This window comes from Rhinolophus hipposideros, assembly GCF_964194185.1.
Source record: "Rhinolophus hipposideros genome assembly, chromosome: X".
Taxonomy (NCBI): Eukaryota; Metazoa; Chordata; class Mammalia; order Chiroptera; family Rhinolophidae; genus Rhinolophus; species Rhinolophus hipposideros.
This window is the reverse complement of record NC_138046.1, coordinates 114,120,061-114,138,403: the sequence shown is the minus strand read 5'-3', so window position 1 is coordinate 114,138,403 and position 18,343 is coordinate 114,120,061. Positions and strand designations below refer to the sequence as shown.

The following is an 18,343-nucleotide window of genomic DNA, read 5'->3' as shown; positions in this document are numbered from 1 at the left end:
AAACTGTGGTTAAGCCCTCAATGCCGAGCAGAGAACGGAAGCCTTAGGCACGGAAACTAGCCGCCACCTCCCTACCCTCCCAGAGCTCGTGCGCCCCCACCTGCCCGGTGCTAGAAGCAGAACAGTAGCAGTGTCAGATCAAAAGGACAGGATATTTGCTGTTCTGAGAACTGTAGACGGCAGACACAGATTCGCAGCCCAACTAGTTCCGCCAAAGGGGAGGGAGCTGTGGAAGCAGGACCGGCTGTGGTGGTGGTCGCCGCCATTGCTCTGGACCACCTCTCACAACTCACCCCGCCCCTGGCCCCACCTATATGAACGGATCCCTGCAGGAGTAAACAGAACTGCTAAAACACATGGGCTCTGAATCTGGTGCAGGAAGAGCTTTGGAACTTCAAAAGCACTCCACATCCCCACAGGGACGTGGCACCCTATGACCCAGGCAAACTATTAACAGAGGAGAAGCGCGTCTCCCAGGGAATCCCCCCATTGTGTGAGAAGCTGGAATAGTGCAGAGAAAACATAGCACTACCGTGAGAGAGAGAAAAAAAGGCTGCAGTCGGAGAGAAAACAAACATTCTACACACAAGTACTGGAAAACAAAAGAAAGACCTCTTCCTATCAACCTGTTGCAGAAGCCACTCCTGTAGATGTCTAGGAAGAGAAATAATAAACCAGTAATTGCCATGAACAACCAAGGCAACAAGACAGCTCAGAAAGAAAGTGAAAAGTCTCCAGAAAAGGAACTTAAAGATATGGAAATATGTGACTTAAATGAGAGAATTCAAGATTGCAGTTCTGAAAAAAACTCAACGAGATGCAAGAAAACACAGAAAGGCAGTTTAATGAAGTCAGAAACACACAGAACAATATGAGCATTTTACGAAAGACTGAAATTTTAGAAAAGAACCAAATAGAATTTCTGGAGATTAAGAACTCAATAGAAGAAATTAAGAATGAAACAGCCAGCTTAGGTCGTAGAGTTGACCAGATGGAGGAAAGAATCAGCGACATTGGAGAAATCTGGAAATGACACGGATGAAAGAAGAAAGAGGCTTGAGACTTAAAAGAAATGAAAGAACTCTACAAGAACTTTCTGACTCCATCAGAAAGAGCAATATAAGAATAATGGGCATACCAGAAGGAGAAGAAAGAGAGAAGGGAACAGAGAATATATTCAAACAAATTGTCGATGAGAACTTCCCAAACTTGTGGACAGAACTGGATCCTCGAATCCAAGAAGCAAACAGAACACCTCAATCCCAACAGGCCTCAATCCCAACAGGCCTTCTCCAAGGCACATTGTATTGAAGCTGTCTAAAATCAATGACAAAGAAAGAATCCTCAAGGCAGCCAGGGAAAAGAAGACGGTAACCTACAAAGGAAAGCCCATTAGATTATCATCAGATTTTTCAGCAGAAACTCTACAAGCCAGGAGGGAGTGGGACCAAATGTTCAAACTATTGAGAGAAATTATGAGCCAAGAATAATATATCCAGCAAAGATATCCTTTAGATATGAAGGAGGAATAAAGACCTTTCCAGACATACAGAAGCTGAGGGAATTTTCTAATATACAACCTGCACTACAAGACATACTAAAGGAGGCTATTAGACCACCATCAACAGGGACAATTTGTGGCAACCGAAACATAAAAAGGGGGAGAGTAAAGGCCTGAACCGGAATATGGGAATGGAGAAAGTAGGCATGCTGAAGAAAATGGAATACTCTAGATAATCTTTTATTCAACCTCCACATGAAAATGAGATATTTATTTCCTAATAAGCATATTATATTCGTCACTCATTTATTCAACTAATAATTAACGAGTTCCAACTATATGTCAGTAGGATGCAATACTATGGTAAATAAGACAAGACACCATGGTCCTTGTCCTTATTTTATACACTGAATGACAAGCCTTTCTTTTTAGGCTTTAGATCTTACACACTCAATGTTTTCTGAATACACCCATACTACAAAGAGGTATTTTGGAAATAACATGCTTTGCATTTTGAGACACTGCCAAAAGTATATCCAAATATGCCTAAATTGGAAACCAGTTGTAGAATGATTAATATGGAATCGACCATCTTATCCTGAAGTGCTACAATATATAGAGTTAAAGCACCATTTCTATGCTTAATGTCTGTTTTCCCTATCAGACTGCACCACAGAAGCAGGCTCCATGTGTCTTGTTTTCTTGTTCACTGCTGTAATTTTAGCACAGAACGTGTGTAATAAATATGTGTTAACTAAATGGTTAAATATGTGAGGCTCATAACTATCCCCCAGAATATGGGAATAAATGAAATAAATTATTTTAAAATTTAAGACAGATGTTATGCATACGTAATAAAACATGAAGTTGTCCCACTACTGTGTGCATGCATTCCTTTCTTCCCGTAAGTGGAATATTAAACGTTTGGAAAACCTGACCTACAGAGATGGTACACAACATAAGACAGGCCATCTATCTAAATGTATTACCTGATTTTAATGCATTAAGTGTTCTCACTCCTCTTTATTGCTGACCCATTAAGGAAAAGGCCGCTCTATCTTTCGAAGATATGTAAAAAAAAATTAAGTTTTTTAGTATGATTTTTCATAATCAATCCATTTATGAAAAATCAAGTTCTTATCAGATTTTGATTTAGAAAGTTCTGTCTTTGATTTAGAAATTTCTGTTTAGAAAGTACAGAACAGTGTTTTAAACATCAACAGGTCCTACTTAGGGCTGTAACTCTCATACAAAATTACAATAATGTTCTCACAGAATAGCAAGTAACTTCTCTAAGCATAAGGAGCAACAATAGTTTATTACAAATAAACATTTCACAAAAACTTTATTGGCAATGTACATGTACAATTAAGCAGAACACAGAAAACATAAAGAAATAAGGTACTGAAGCCTAAAACATCATTTAAAATCCCATCACGTCTACCTTATACATAATAGATACTGAATACAACTGAACTTAAACACTTTATAATATGTGCTTGCAAAATGTGTAACGCTGTAGTAGTAAAGTACAATTTCCAAATATGAGATTTTGTCAAATTTTTAAAAACCCTTTAAAAATATATGCACAAGCTTGCCCTGAGGGAAAGTAAGATGGAATACAGATTACAAAATCTTCACGTATTTTCCACAATAGCATTTTGAAATTGGGAAAGAGCAAATAGTTGTGGGGGAAAAAATGAATGAACCAATTACTAAAAATTCAGTGCACTCATAACTACCTGATGGAATATTTGAAGCACCTTTTCTCTTGCTTTCTTATGTCACAATATGAAATGTGTGAATTATATAGGCCTTGATCTCCAGAAACTTAAGAAAACTTCAAGTTATAAGCCAAAGTGTCATCAGAAAAAGAAAAACCTAATATAAAACTTGCTACCGTAAGGCCACTGTTTAAAGTTATGTCATGTACAGACACTTTACAATTCAGATACTTTTGTTTTTATTACATAAGCAAAACTTTCAACATATAAATGTTTGGATGTAACTCAGTTAAGTTCCCTATGAAATCATGCTCAGAGAAAAATTCAACAAATAATGCCCCTTTGAAACTTTCTGCAAAAGAAACTGTAGTTTAATACAACTTTTCAATTGAACACTGTAAGTTAAAAGCAATGAAGTGTAAAAAAGTTGCAGCATTACACTACAGAAAAATAAATTTATTTTATCAAGAAAGTTACAATTAGTGCTTTAGTGCCAATTCTAACTCCTGACAAAGAGATGCTCCCAAATATCCTGTAGTGTCGTTTCCATTTGTAACAATCCCCGATTAGATTGTTGTGGCAATGTCTGTATATTCCTATTGAAAGAAAACAAAAGAATACAAACTTCAAGAAAAACATCAGGTTTAACATCTGAGCTAGTTTTGTTCATACCACCTTTCAAATTATTTTAATTTACATTGTCCTACTTGCATTCAAGATCTCCACAAGGATATATGGAATCTCAAAGACACAAGTAACAACAGCACACATCCAAATGGGTATCAAATTATGTCAGTAGGACAAAGAAAATATACGACACTCAATACACTGGTATTAGTAAGGTAGTGAAAAGGGCATTCTGCTAGTGGGTGAGTTTCACTGAGGTCATCCCTGGCAAAAAAAAAATCAAGGCTCTTAAACTTTAGTCCCTCAAGTATGGAGCTTGATGTGACACACACACAACTTCAAGCTGGTATTTTATCTTTGCCATCATATGACATCTAATTCTAAAACTATATGGATTCTTTTAGCTGATTGACAACAGCAGAGAAAGTTATTGGAGTGGAGGAAGCTTTCTTGCTTTTGGATGGTTACCAACAACACAAAAAGATGTAAGGCTTCAATAAACGCAGAAATTCACAAGTATGATTAAAGGGTAATGAACGTGGATTCTCTACTGTGATGCTATGCAAAATATTAAATTACCAACCACATTGGAATAACAAACATGCAACTAACAAAAGAACAAAAATGGAAGAATGACATGTTTTTCTGGGACATTTACATATATCCTTACCTTTTACTAGGCTCTTACATTATTAAAACTGAAAGAAATGTAGAAGTTGATTTATTTTTTTGGCATTTATATTGGTGTGGAAACATTCAATTCCAAACAAAAACAGTTCTGATAGAAAATTCTTATTCTTCCTATTTTGGTTAATAAGATATTCAAAATACATGCATATATATTTCATCAACATCATTCCTTTAAATAGAGGAAGACTTCATTGTATCCTATTTCTTTACTCATTCTATTAACATAAAAATCATACACATCGATCTTAAAATATTTGTTGCCTACTAACAATTTTAAGAGGAAATTGTAACTATAATAATTCTTAACAATTTTTACAACTGAAATACCTTCTCTGTAAAAATGTATGACTGTTCCGAAACACATTCACCTTTGACATAGCTTCTTCTATACCATCTCTTGGATCTTCCAATGATTTGAAAACCTAATTAAGCAGAATGCTGAACGAGATACACAAGCACCACCTTCATCTAGGCTTTCATTAACTTGACCCTTGTTTCCTTGCAAATGTCCCTTTATTGGTCTTCCTGCATCGCATCTCCTCCCCAGAACCCTGCCTACCCTCAATATCACTTTCTCCTTCTCAGTCCAGGAAGATGTCCCATTACTACCGTATCACATCCGCGATATTCTGCCCAGCTTGTGAGGCCCTATATAATTTGTAAACCCTTGTCTCTACCCAACTCTGCATTCTACTGCCAAACATGGATCTTTGCCTGTAGCCCCTTCCATGTCCAGTTCTTCTCCATGACACAGCTCACAACCTCTCTCTTCTGTGAAGAGAGGAGAAATCCAAGTACACAGCATATAGTCCGTGATCATTCCTAACATACTGATCCTTTCCTCCTCTCTTTAGGCATTAACCATTTGTGAAATTAAGCTCTTCAAAAATATGGCTATACAGAAAAGAGTTAATATAGCAAACCAGACTGCTGTCCTTTGAAAGGCCCGCTTACAAGGTTGGCCCTTGGCTAGTGTCTGGGAACTTAGATTTGGGGAGGGTTCCCACGACTGACGAGGGTCTAAACTGTTTAAACAATGTAGTCTATGCAGAACACCTGCTTTCCTCTGAGAGTCTGGAATTTGGGTCTGGGCCTGGCATGGGTGCCTATGTGACCAGCCCCCAATAAAAACCATGGGCACTGAGTCTCTAATGAGCTTCCCTGGTTGGCAACATTTCACGTGTAGTCACAGCTCACTGCTGGGGGAATTAATCATATCCTTTGTGGCTCCACTGGGAGAGGACTCTTGGAAATGTGCACCTGATGTCCTCTGGACTTTGCCTGGGCATTGCGCGCGCGTGCGCGCACGCGCGCACACACACACACACACACACACACTCTCTCTCTCTCTCTCTCTCTCTCTCTCTCTCACCCCCCCCCTCTCTCTCTGGACTTTTCCTGGGCATAACACACACACACACACACGCATGCATGCAATTCGATTACATTCATTCAACAAGCATTTTCTAAAGACAAACTATATGAAAGGCAACAGGGGAATGTAAGAGAACTAATGAGGTACCCTCTATCCTTAAGGAGTTGACCATCTATTTGGGGAAATAAGAAGGTAAACAGCAACAGTCAGAGAACAAATGAAGCAAGAGCAAAAGAAGGCGTTTTGGTAAGGCTTTACAGTGGGTCTTAAAAGGAAAGCAGGGTTTTAATAAAAGAATGGATCAGGAGGCTATTTCTAGCCAAGAGAATAGCAGGAACAAAGATACAAACACAGGAAAACTTATGTTATGCTCCAAAAAGCAGAGCACCCGTGGAAAAACTTAGTTAGGGAGGTAGCTTAGGGCTGGACCTGGCTAACAAATCTAGTCTCTTTTCACAGGCAACAGAATCCTCGGAAGGTGTGTGCACAAGAGTGATATGATTCAATCTGTTCGGGACAGTAACTGCTAGTAGTGAAGGGATGGAATAAGCAAATCTCAGGAGCCCAGGAAACAAATTAGAGGCTCCAAAGAGTCCAAAAACAGACCAGAAATACGTAAGAATGCAGCATACAGTAAAGGTGGCATGTTTAATCAGTGGGAAAAGGACAAATTATTCAAGAAACGATTTTAGAAAAACTGACTAACCATTGGGGAGAAAAATTAGATCCCAGCCTCACAGTGTACCATAAAAATAAACCCCAAATGGAGTATTTATATGTTTAAAAATTTATAACCATGAATTTAACCTTTATGGTTATAAAAATAACCATAAGGAATTTTTATAAGCATAAGCATGATATGAATTCCAGAAGCTGTATAGACAAAGTTGACAGATTCACAAACATTTACGAGTTCTGTAATGGAAAAGCCACCATAAACAGCTGACAAACATAAAATAAATACCGGCAAAATATATGACAGGTTAATACCCTCAGTAAACCAGTAGCTCTTACAAATCAATAAGTAAAAGTACCATCCCTCAACAGGAGCACTGGCAAAGCAGAGAAATAAGGAACTTGAGAGAAGAAATAGAAATGGTCAAAAGACACATAAAAAGTATGCTCACATCATTAATAATCAAAGAAAGGCAATGAGAACTATCTTCTGCTATTAGATTGACATCAAATAATTAAGACTGATAATGTGGAGTGTTGGCTCGGGTGCAGGTCAACAGGCCTTTTCATGTACTTCGGGGAGAGCAGAAATGAGTCAACGGGGTACTGTCACGGGTATCAGAGCATCAATATGCCTGGGCTGTTACTAAAAGGAATGAAACCTGTAAGCGATCCTGAAGCCACCAACAGAGGCTTGGTTAAGTAAGTCAGCAATCGTCCACGTGGGGTATGCATGTCCTTAGGGGTATATGAAGACTTGCCAAGGAGTATGTGGGTATAGATCGTTTGGAGAAAATTAATTTCCAGATCCTCAAATTCCCAATGCTTGCTTTCCAAAATTAACTTGCTTGCACAACTGATTAAAGCTGGTTCCCCACCTCCCACTTTATACAAGAAAGACATACCTTCTCATCCCGGATCTGACTACTTTGTATTACCTGGGGACCCCCAAAAAAGGGGCAGTTGGAAATATTGGTAGTAGTGTGAAGAAAATGAACCCACCCTAGCAGCTAGTAATAAACAGCATACTTCTGCAGGTCCGATGATTTCCAATTCTTTGCTTTTTAATAAAATACAGTACAAAATCGAGCTGTCAGAGAAACACTCAAAATACTTTTTTATGATACCGTGTTTCCCTGAAAATAAAGACCTAGCTGGACAATCAGCTCTAATATGTCTTTTGGAGCAAAAATTAATATAAGACCTGGTCTTATTTTATTATAAGACCGAGTATTATAAGTATGTTACATTATATAATATCGGGTCTTATATTAATTTTTGCTCCAAAAGATGCATTAGAGCTGATCATCTGGCTAGGTCTTATTTTAGGGGAAACACGGTAGATCATTAAGTGATTTTTCTGGCCTGTAATTCCTAATGAGTTCAAAGAACCCAATGGCACTGCTATAATAAAAGTGCTTTGATTCCCCATCTATATAATCATATGAACAATATTTCTCAGGACTTACATCTATAAAAAGAAAAAACAGAATTAGAATGGATACTTAAACACTGTTATTGTAGTAGCAGTAATATTTATCTCTGAATACATGAACTAATTGAAAAGAGAAATACATTTCTAATAAAACTTCTTTTGTCTAATGATACTTAATAAAATCTGTAATATATTTATGATATTTTGATCAACTATAATGTTAACTCAATCCAGGGGAAATATTTAACACCTAATAGTCAGAGAAATCTATTATCATGTGTCAAATTTGACTTGGTGATCAATACAAGACTTTCAAAGGAAAGTCTACAGGGAAAATGAAATGAAATCCAAATTCAAGGCAAAAAATGAATGATCTAAAATTTGTCACTGTTAAAAGAACTTGTTTGTACTTTTTTTAAAAAAATGAATGATGTTATCAAATTCCTGTGGTGTGCAGGTTCCACTGAAGAGATTTAAAAGAATGATGTAACAGTTTTATTAAAGACTCTCAGTATTCATAATATGCCAGAAATTGTATCCTGTAAAACAATTTAAACTTACGATAAAAAATAATAGCTACCAAACTAAAAGGTATAATCAGGTTAATAATTTTTCAAAATTCTAGGGTATGTAAGCAATAAAAGTTTGAAAAGCAATGAAATAAATAATACAACCACAAGGTGTAATAATATGCAGCCATTAAAAATGAACGAATGGAATAAAGTAATGAATGAGTGACAGATATAAGAAGACTGGAATGGTTGAAGGTGGAAAAACTACGAGGATTAACAGGACAAGTTCCTGGTTTGGCTGGCTAGCTACAGGAGTTACGGACCATGAGGAGAAACCAGTGGCCTGGGGAGGAGAGCAAATTTGACTGGAGTTTTAACAGCATTACTGAGATGTAATTCACATACCATCCAGTTCACCCATTTAAAGTGTACAATTCAACCGTTTTTTAGTGTATTCACAGAGTTGTGCAACCATCAATCACCATAATCAGTTTTAGAATATTTTTCTCACTTCCTCCCCTCAAAACCCATACCCATTAGCAGTCACACAAACCCCCTATTTTCCCCTAACCCCCCAGTCCCTGGCAACCACTACCCTACTTTCTGTCTCTATGGCTTGGTTTCTTCCAAACATTTCCTTCCTATAGATGAAATGATAGAATATGTGGTCTTGTGTGACTGGCTTCTGTCACTTGGCATGATGTTTTTAAGGGTCACTCATGCTGTAGCACGCATCAGGCCAAGTTTGATTTTGAACATGCTGAATTTGCGGTGCCTTCAGCACATCTACGTGAGGGTGTGTGGGAGGCAGCGGGAAATGTGGGGCTCTGGAGAGTCATCAGGCTGAAGACATCACCAGAGGTGATGCCTGCAACCCTGGGAAGAGGTGAGGGCAATCAAGGCGAGTATGAACAAGGAAGAAACAAAGACTAAAGAACATAATGCCAGCGATGCGTACATTTCTGGAGGATGTACAGAAGAAGAGACAGCAGCGGGTAAGACAGAGAAGTCAGTCAGAGGCAGGTAGCGAACCTGGAGGCTGCGGCTCAGACGTGCTTGAAGGTGACGATGGCCCTCGCTGTGCACCCGGCACACGGCAGCGCGGGACACAGCAGGTTTCAGGTTCTGGTTGTTTCACCTGATCATGATCCCTGTTCTCATCTTTGTACTCCTTGACTTCAAGGGTTTTTTTTTTCAACTCGAAAAGCCATGAATCCCTGTCTCTAACTTCCTTCCCGCAGTTTCCTTATGCTCGCTCCTTTCTCCCCTTTCTATCCACAGGCAGAGCTCTGGTAGGTGCCTAGCTGACAGGCAACCGAGGACCACGGGGAGAATCTCCGACGCTAAAGACCTCCGTGTCTTACTGACCAAATGCACAGCTGCTAAGTTTTTACAGAGACAGTGTCCCCAGAGGAGGCGTCGTGAATTATTACTAGGTTCTTTGTTCTGTTCTGGTACAAAGCCTGACTCTCAAGAGTTTCTAAAAACATTCTGTGAGGAACAAGGGATATTTAAGGGGGGCACTTGTGAATGACAGTGAACAAAATTCCAGCCTATTCCAGGCATACCAGACATTCCTCCCAAACCCTCATCTTCCAGCCCAAGCACAGAATCCAAAAGAAAGGAAACACAATAAAAGGGAATCTGGGAGCCAGCAGGGATCAATGAGAAGTGTATGATGAAGAAGGAGGAAGCATCTCAGTTGTGTACTTTCCTAATATCGCTTGGGAATCTTACTACTCTGTCGGCATCTGGGAAAGCAATGCAGTTTTAAGGAAGCCACGATCGTTTTGGTAAGGGGTACCTGGAGGGTCTCCCCCGCCCCTCCCTGAGGCTGCTGGGCCTTGGCGACAGGAGCACAGGCCTGATATGCAGTAACTAGACTGCACCACAGCTCAGCACCACAGGACTTGCAAGCCACAAATTTCAATATGGTGGAGGAGAGTCGAGTCCACACAAGATCAAGCTAAACCTTCCAGGTGGACTTTGAGATGTGTGGAAAGAAGTTCCAGGGCACCTAAATTAATTCATTGGTCATGAACCCTTAATTAACCAAGGTGGTAGCCTAACAACAATGAAAAGAATGAACTTCTATTCGGGCAAAAAGCCAAAGCAGTGCATAGATGCTGCGCAGAATCAGGTTTCTCTCCAGGGCAAGGTCTTCAAAGTTCCTTCTAATGCTGAAGCTTGGGGTGAAAAGTGATGCAAATGGTACCTCGCAGCCAGTGACCCCATTTGAGCAACAGTGTCCCTAATCTAACGGAAAGGGGAAGCAAGCAACATTGGAAAAAACCAAAGAGCCCAGGCCTTCACCTCTTTTCTTTCGGGCCTGAAGGCTGGGGTGAAACGGAGTAACAGGACTGAATCATCAGTCTACACACAAGGAATGGGGTTTCAGAACAGCCCAACCTACTGGGACAGCGCTAAGGCCAAGTAAACCGAAGTCCTTACTTAGTTCAGACCGTGGCAGAAACAATGCAGCTGCAATGGCTCCTTCCTTTCCCTGAAGGTTAGGAGAGTATGGAGCCTAACTGTTAATATTAAGCAGGGTGCTAAGAGTAGGATACCTGGTTTCCTGCCATACTCCGAGTTGGGCCTTGTTCAAACACAGTCTAGCTCAGCTCCCTGGTGGCCTGGCGGTTAGGATTTGGCACTCTCTCAAACATAATCTATAAAAAGTCTGGCTGTAACTTGCTTGCAGGCACTGACAGTAGCCAGGCTGGAGAATCCCATGTCAAAATAGCTACAATACAAAGACACATAAAGTAGCATCCAGAAGGGTAGGCCTAAGAAAAAAGATTAGTAGATACTGACTTTTTAAACATCCAGTGTGTTGGGACCACCTCTAACGCACTCAGATGGCAGTAAAAGGTAACAGGAGGGCAGGGCCATGACCGGCATTGGACTCTACCTATAACTGCTACATTTCAGATGACACAAAAAGCCTACGCCCTCAAGACTGGAGACCTATAGCAGGTTGTGGCTCCTTCTAGGACAAACTTCTCCTGTCCTAAGATGAAGGCTTGATGCCTGGTTTCTATTTGCTATTAAGCGAGGCTGGTGGTCAGTGTGGTCTGGGAGAGCTGGTGGTCAGCAGGAAGTGGGCAAAGTGAGGCAAAGAAAAGAATAATGAAATGGAGCAGGTTCAAGGAACATGTAGAAACCACAGGCTGAGCCAGACAGACAAGTAAGTACTCAGGAGCCGCAAATCATCTAAAAAAGAGGTAAAAATGGAGTTAAATGAAGCTAACACTCAAAGCTCAGCACAGAGCTGACAGAAGAGAAACACACGCTCCTGAAACTCAACCCTAAAATTAAGGAAAAGGTGTGGCTTGCCTCAGTCTCCCTCCTCAAGAAGAAAGCAATGACTAACTTCCTGGGAACAGCCAGGCTGCCACCTGTGACTGGGACAAATGCCTTGAAGATCTGCTGCAAAGAAATTTGCCACCCAGGACAGGAAGCACCTCAATCCAACACGAGGGAGGTGTGCGAAAGGGTAAATGACTCCAATCACACTCACGTTTTCAAAGAGATGGATTTCCTACCACCTAGAGTGACACACCAAAATTAGAAACCTCTTCTAAAGTACTCAGTCAAAATTGGGGGGCGAAGAGAGGTTACAGAGGTATTATATTGAACTCTAAAACTTAAAAAGAAATCAGCTGTCAACTCCATTCTACTGATCCACGTTTTGAAAAAATAAGTTTTACTAAAATCATGAAAGATTCACAAATATGACTATTTAAGAAAACATTAATGGTTAGAAATATTATAAAACCGCAGTTGGACTATTTGACAGCAACACTAAACATACATACATTTCTCAGAAGAAAACATTAAACCATTTTAATCAAAATAAGTCCCAAAATTGACAAATATGCCTTATTTAACAGATGTAATACTATTATTCTCATTTAAAATATAATATGTAGAATGTAATTTTATATCATATTTATGTTACATTTGAATACCAACATGGTAAATGTAAATAAAATCAATCTACAACTAAAAGAGTGTGAAATTCAAATTATCAAGAAACATGTTATGAACATTAAGAGTTAGCATATAGTGGTGATGGCTGCACAGCATTATGAACGTAATTAATGCCACTAAATTATATACTTAAAATGGCAGATTTTGTTATATATTTTATCACAAAAAACACATACGAATGTGGGGGAAAGAAGGGTTAGTGCATTTTGCAATTACATACCCTTTTTATGTAGTCAGTTCAATATTTTTTGGTACTTAGATAACTCACATTGTACAGGGCTAAAATGTATAATGTTAAAATTCTTTACCTGAATTCCCATTTCAAAAATTAATCACACAACAGAAATTCTAAAGTAAAATGTTCAAACAGCTGGCATATACAAAGTATTTGAGCTATAACAGCTAAAAGCATTTTAAGATTAAACAGTCTTACTACTCTATTACCATTACTCCTTGAAGTTTTTCTTCAACTATCATGCAATAAGAGTGTTTTTGGAATCTAGGTTGTTTCTTCAGTCAAAACTAAACTAAAAAACCCAACATATCTATTAAACATAGATATCTTAGGAGTCAAAAGTCACTCAACCAATTTAAATAATCATAATCCAACTAACCTTTCTTTTCCTCAGTAATCTCTCTCTGAATTTATTAGTGATAAATCCCCTTGAACCAGTGAACCGTAAACGCTGGTATTTAGCCTGAATGTACAAACTCGTCTGTACTAGGCCTGATTTATAATGGGGCTGATATCTTCCACCTCTAAAGTTGGTCTGTAAAGGAAAAAGTCATTAAATGTTAAAACTATAGCTTTGGAACCCACTTTATTAGTATAAGAAACGAAAACTTGTATAGTAGAGCTGCTCTTGATTCGATGTACGTACTACAGATATTAAAAGGGAAAAGGTTAATGATGGAAATAAGGTATATTTTCTTCAAACTAGCTTCCTAGCTTATTTAATACATAAAACCAATTTTTAAAACTGCTAAGTTAAATTTTTTTGAAATTCTTGAAATTTATCATGCTAAGAAAAATACAACTTTCAAAACCTGTAAATGAGCTAAAATTATCCTTTTTGATTCATAGTGAAACATAACAAATCACAAATGGTTGGGAAGACATTAAGTATCAACATCTATTTAAAAATAAAAAAACTCTTTTAACTTTATTCCTGTCAGTACCTACAAGCCAGGCTTTCTTTAACATAAAACTGCCATTACAGCAAATATTTTCAAGGTAAGAGGTATACTTAAAAAGACCATTTCCTAGCCTGCATACTGCCTGGTATTACAATAGATGTAAGAGGACAACGAATATGTGTGTGTTTCCCATGCGAGAAATGTATAAATGGTGAATTATAATGGGGTAATTATAAAAACTAAGTAGAGTCCTCTTTCCAATAATAATTTTTGTTAAAATTATTTAACAAAGGATATGCCATGCATAATGAAGCACGTAAGTTTGTAAAAAGTATTTATGCAAGGACTCTTTTCCAACTATTTTTTTCTCAAGGCTACAAAAAAATTTCAGGTAAAACAATTATAACGAGCCTATAATATTGTTAAAACTACCTGCACAAAGTTGATACATCAGAGCTAATCTTGAGATTTACAGTTTCTATTTTTACGTATCTAATAAAAGCCAGATCACTATCTGGCTTTGAATTAGTCCAATTAATGTAAAAAGTAAATTTTACTGAATTAGCTCTTTTTCTTAGGAAGAATTATTTCCTCCTATTTTACTACAAAAAATTGTGAGGTTCTAAATAATCATACAATACTACACAGCTTCAAATGAGTGGTCAAGAAAATTATTGCATATATTTTTAAAAAATTATGTCAACTTTCCATTAAAGAGATAGGGTAACAAGAAGTAGATCTTATAACAATTGTGGAAAAATATCACAATCAGCTACTTCTGACCAATGATTAGAGCAATATGTAGGAAGCACTTAAATCTGAAAGTCCATCTACACTGTCTCTAAGTTATGCAGACGTCACATCTTCAGTTAATGATTTTATGCCTCAAGATAGTAAAAGATGGTATAAAACATGTTTATATATTCTATGGCCATAGCTAATTTGAAAACCTAATGTCACACATGTTTTTAGGTATGTGAACCATTGGCTAAAAATGTTACCTACTCAATGCCTACAAATTGTATTGCTCCCAGTGGGGGGGAAAAAATCTTTTGACCTCTAAAAATTTCACCTCTTAAGAAGTCAAGTATTAATGGAAGATCACTCAGCTACTCTCCTAGTCTATGGTTCAGGGATAGTTTATATTATTACCTTTCTGCTCATACTAACTTCCTACTAATGAGCTAACTTCTCTACCCGGCCTGCTGGCTACTTTCACCAAAAAAGCTCAGATTCTTTTCTTTTTTTGGTGAGAGGGAAAACAGACACCATGGAGTAAAAAATTTGAATAAAGTTCCTATCATAAGCCGGAAAATCAGTCGAAACGGATTTAAAAAGCACCTCAACTTCTGAGAATAAGGAGAGAGAAATACAATACTTTGCACTATAATTCTCATTCCCTATGTTTGGGGGGTGAGGTTTCTGGATAATCAAACATGTTGGTTGATTAAAACTATCACATCAGACACAGCTGTACAAATATTTAGAATGCGATGAAACATGCTTTGACAAAGCTTGGTGGACCAGAATCTTTCTCTGATGATCCAGAAGGCCTCTGAGGGCTGCATGTCTATGGACAGGGCTTTTCAATCTGTGAATCCTGGAGAAGGCTCTATAGTTATGCATTTACAGCTTAGAGGTAAAAGGGACCAACTTAAGTGGAGGAGCTGGGGACCTCGCCTGCCTCCCCACCTAAAGCCACTCCATCTGTATTTGTTTTATGTACTTGTAAATTTACATGTAACATTTGAAAAAAGGGTTCTATTGGGAAAAAAATTGAAAATCAAATCCTGAGGAAAGAGGTGATCATTAAACTGGTTACAATTAGCTATAAATGTCCAGAAATACTCGTTTACAGCTATTATTTAAAATAACACAAAAACAGCTTTTAACTTACTAATACTTAGAACATTATGCTCAAAGCATAAACCGAAAGCTGGAATTAAATGGAAAATGACACTCAGTACCTTAAAAGGTCTTGTAAAGCCTTCTGTGTTTTGATCGTTTTCCTCAACTCCAAATTGTTGGTCAGTAATGCCGCTTCTCTGCATAGTAGTATTATACTTCTGCATGGAAAAGGTATTACCATAGGTTAATATGCCTTTAAGTTTACTTTTAAAACTCCATTTTACCATTAAAAAAACACATTTTAAATGAATAGGATTAAGAACACAAAACATGGGGCGGCCGGATAGCTCAGTTGGTTAGAGCGTGATGCTCGTAACACCAGGGTTGCCGGTTCGATCCCTGCGTGGGCCAGTGTGAGCTGAGCCCTCCACAACTAGATTGAAACAACTATTTGACTTGGAGCTGATGGGTCCTGGAAAAATATACTTAAAATAAATAAAAGTTAAAAAAAAAAACACAAAACATGTTGCATGTAGCTTAGCTGTAGGAACATACATCTCCTTCACATAACCCATGGTAGTTTGTGAGAGGCTAGTTTAATTCATGAATGTGAGAAGAGTAAAAAAAGACTCCTGTACAACACAAAGGGTGACTTTTAGAAAACGGACTACAAATCTAGCATTATTCAGGCACCCAGAAGAGAAACAAGCCAATTATCATCAGGAGTTGCTAAAGAGTTCCCACTGCCAAAGAAAACAAATTCTCAACACTGCAGGAGGCAGGTTTTGCTGATTCAGATAACTGATTTGAGTAGCCGCTTCTGCCATGACTAGGAGAGTATCAGAAGTGAGATTATTAAGACTGTACCTACAATGAATCTGAATCCTTTGATGGGAAGAGAAAAGATGGGGCCCATTCTGAAAGATGGTTTCTTTTTTCCAAAATGAAAGTCTTATAATGTTCTATTTATTCCATTTGCTATGGAGTCTGTACTTCTCACAAATATTCCTCTTTCACATCTTTACCTCTGTCTCTATTTTTAAAAAAAGTCACATAAAACCCTTTTCATAGTCATCTTGAATGTATACTAAGTCTATAAATTTGAATAAGCGCATCAAGATACATGTATTGAGATGGGACTTTTGGGGACCTTGGGAGGGTGGAGGTGTATTTTGCATGTGAACCGCTGGAGGCCAGTGGGAGGACTCTACCGGGCAGCTTCTGAGCCACCAGGCTCCAATCATCCCCACCTTCTAGTATCCGGGCCCCTGTGTCACCCCCTTCCTCTGAGTATGGACTGGACCTACTGACTTGCTTCTTACAAACTGAGAATGGTAGAAGTGATGGGATGTCACTTCTGAGATTAGGTTACAAACATACTCCAGCTCCTGTCTTTCTAGCCGTCACTTGCTTGCTCTTATGGAAGCCAGCTGCCATTTGTGAGCTGCCCTATGAAAAGGCAAATCTTTAAAAACAGAAAGCAGATCAGTGGTTAGCAGGCATGAAGGCTTTTATTGGGGTCATGAAAAGGTTCTAAAGTTGGATTATGGTAATGGTTACACATTTTGATAAATTTACAAAAAATCATTAAATTGTACACCCTGTACAGGTGAATTTATGGTAAGTAAATTTTACCTTAATAAAGTTGTTCAAAAAAAATCTTAAGTAAAAAAAACTAATACTACAATAAATGCAATAAAATCCTGCTAAATCAAGTAAGAGATGACCATTTCTCCTATTGTAACTATTAAGCCTCAACAGAATCTTAACACTGAACAAAAGAATTGTAACATATACTTACTGAATAGTTACATTATGAAAAATACTGGTGATCCCTGTACACAGATATATTTGAGAAGAACAGAATGTACAAAAATGAAAACTTTTGAACTACAGTCTTACCATCTGACATTCCTGAAGAAATTTTCTAGAATTTGATTTTGTAAAACATGGAGGTTTTTCAAATCCATCATCAGTATCCTTCAAACTTGAAAAACTGGAAGGCTGATCATTCCTATAAAGTGAGAGAGAGAAAATAAAAACCTTTTTAGTTTACCTTTATCCAACAAATAAACAAGAGAAATCAAATTACCCCCTTCCGAGACAATTAAAGCAGCACAACAGTAAAAATAATCTCAATGATCTATCACTACCAAAATTCCAAATGATAGTCATGAGGGTGAAAACTCATTTTCCAACAAACATTATTCAGCTAAGTTGGAAGTTAGCAATAGGGGGAAAACAGTATTCCTTGGACCAGGGTTCTCAATATGGGCTCTAAGGACAGGCGTCCTAAGGGCTGTAACCCCTTGAAACCATAGGTAGAGTGTGTGTTTTCCGAGGGTAATCACTGCTCTCAAGCCTTTGGCAGCATTGGACCCCCTTTGCTATAGGCTCTTATTGGTGAAAGCACCAGAGACGAGGTGTGTGAAGGGCTCAAGGTCCCCTCACTGGCAGAGCTGGGGCCTCTGACACTGGTGGGTCACAGCAGCAAAGGACAGCTCTCCTCTACTGTCGTCGCTAGATCCAGAGGCTGTCAAGGGCTCTTCCCAGGCAGCCCTACCTGCGAGGTCCTTCCTTGGGCTTCTCCTCTGACCCAAGGGCTTCATTTCCACAGCCCTCAGGTAGTCTTCTTCCTGTCACAGCCCACATCTCTCCACAATGCTCCTCAGATCCTTCTTGCTGCTCCGTGGTGAACAAACATCTCATGGCCTCGGCCCTGCTTCAGTTCCTCCCACAGATCCTTCACTGACAGGGATAAAATCCACACTCCTCATCATGTCCCTCAAGCCCCTCCTGCTCTGTCCCTTGCTGCCATGCCTGGTT

General features: G+C 38.5%; 1 protein-coding gene across 15 annotated transcripts in view; it reads right to left on the bottom strand.

Moving 5' to 3' along the window:
- Positions 1-2,786: 2,786 nt before the first annotated feature.
- Positions 2,787-18,343, bottom strand: part of BCLAF3 (BCLAF1 and THRAP3 family member 3) — a 53,520-nt gene continuing 37,963 nt past the window's right edge. For 4 of the 15 annotated variants that reach the window (XM_081042565.1, XM_081042572.1, XM_081042558.1 and 1 more), the window contains 5 exons: positions 17,420-17,531; positions 15,637-15,735; positions 13,147-13,302; positions 4,523-4,550; positions 2,802-3,821 (listed from right to left, as the gene is read on the bottom strand). In XM_081042565.1, coding sequence (XP_080898691.1) covers positions 4,545-4,550; positions 13,147-13,302; positions 15,637-15,735; positions 17,420-17,531 — 373 coding nt within the window. In that variant the 3' untranslated portion in view covers positions 2,802-3,821; positions 4,523-4,544. Of the gene's footprint in view, positions 3,822-4,522; positions 4,551-13,146; positions 13,303-15,636; positions 15,736-17,419; positions 17,532-18,343 lie in introns of all 15 variants that reach the window. The other 11 variants (XM_081042567.1, XM_081042561.1, XM_081042568.1 and 8 more) reach the window with 6 other exon arrangements.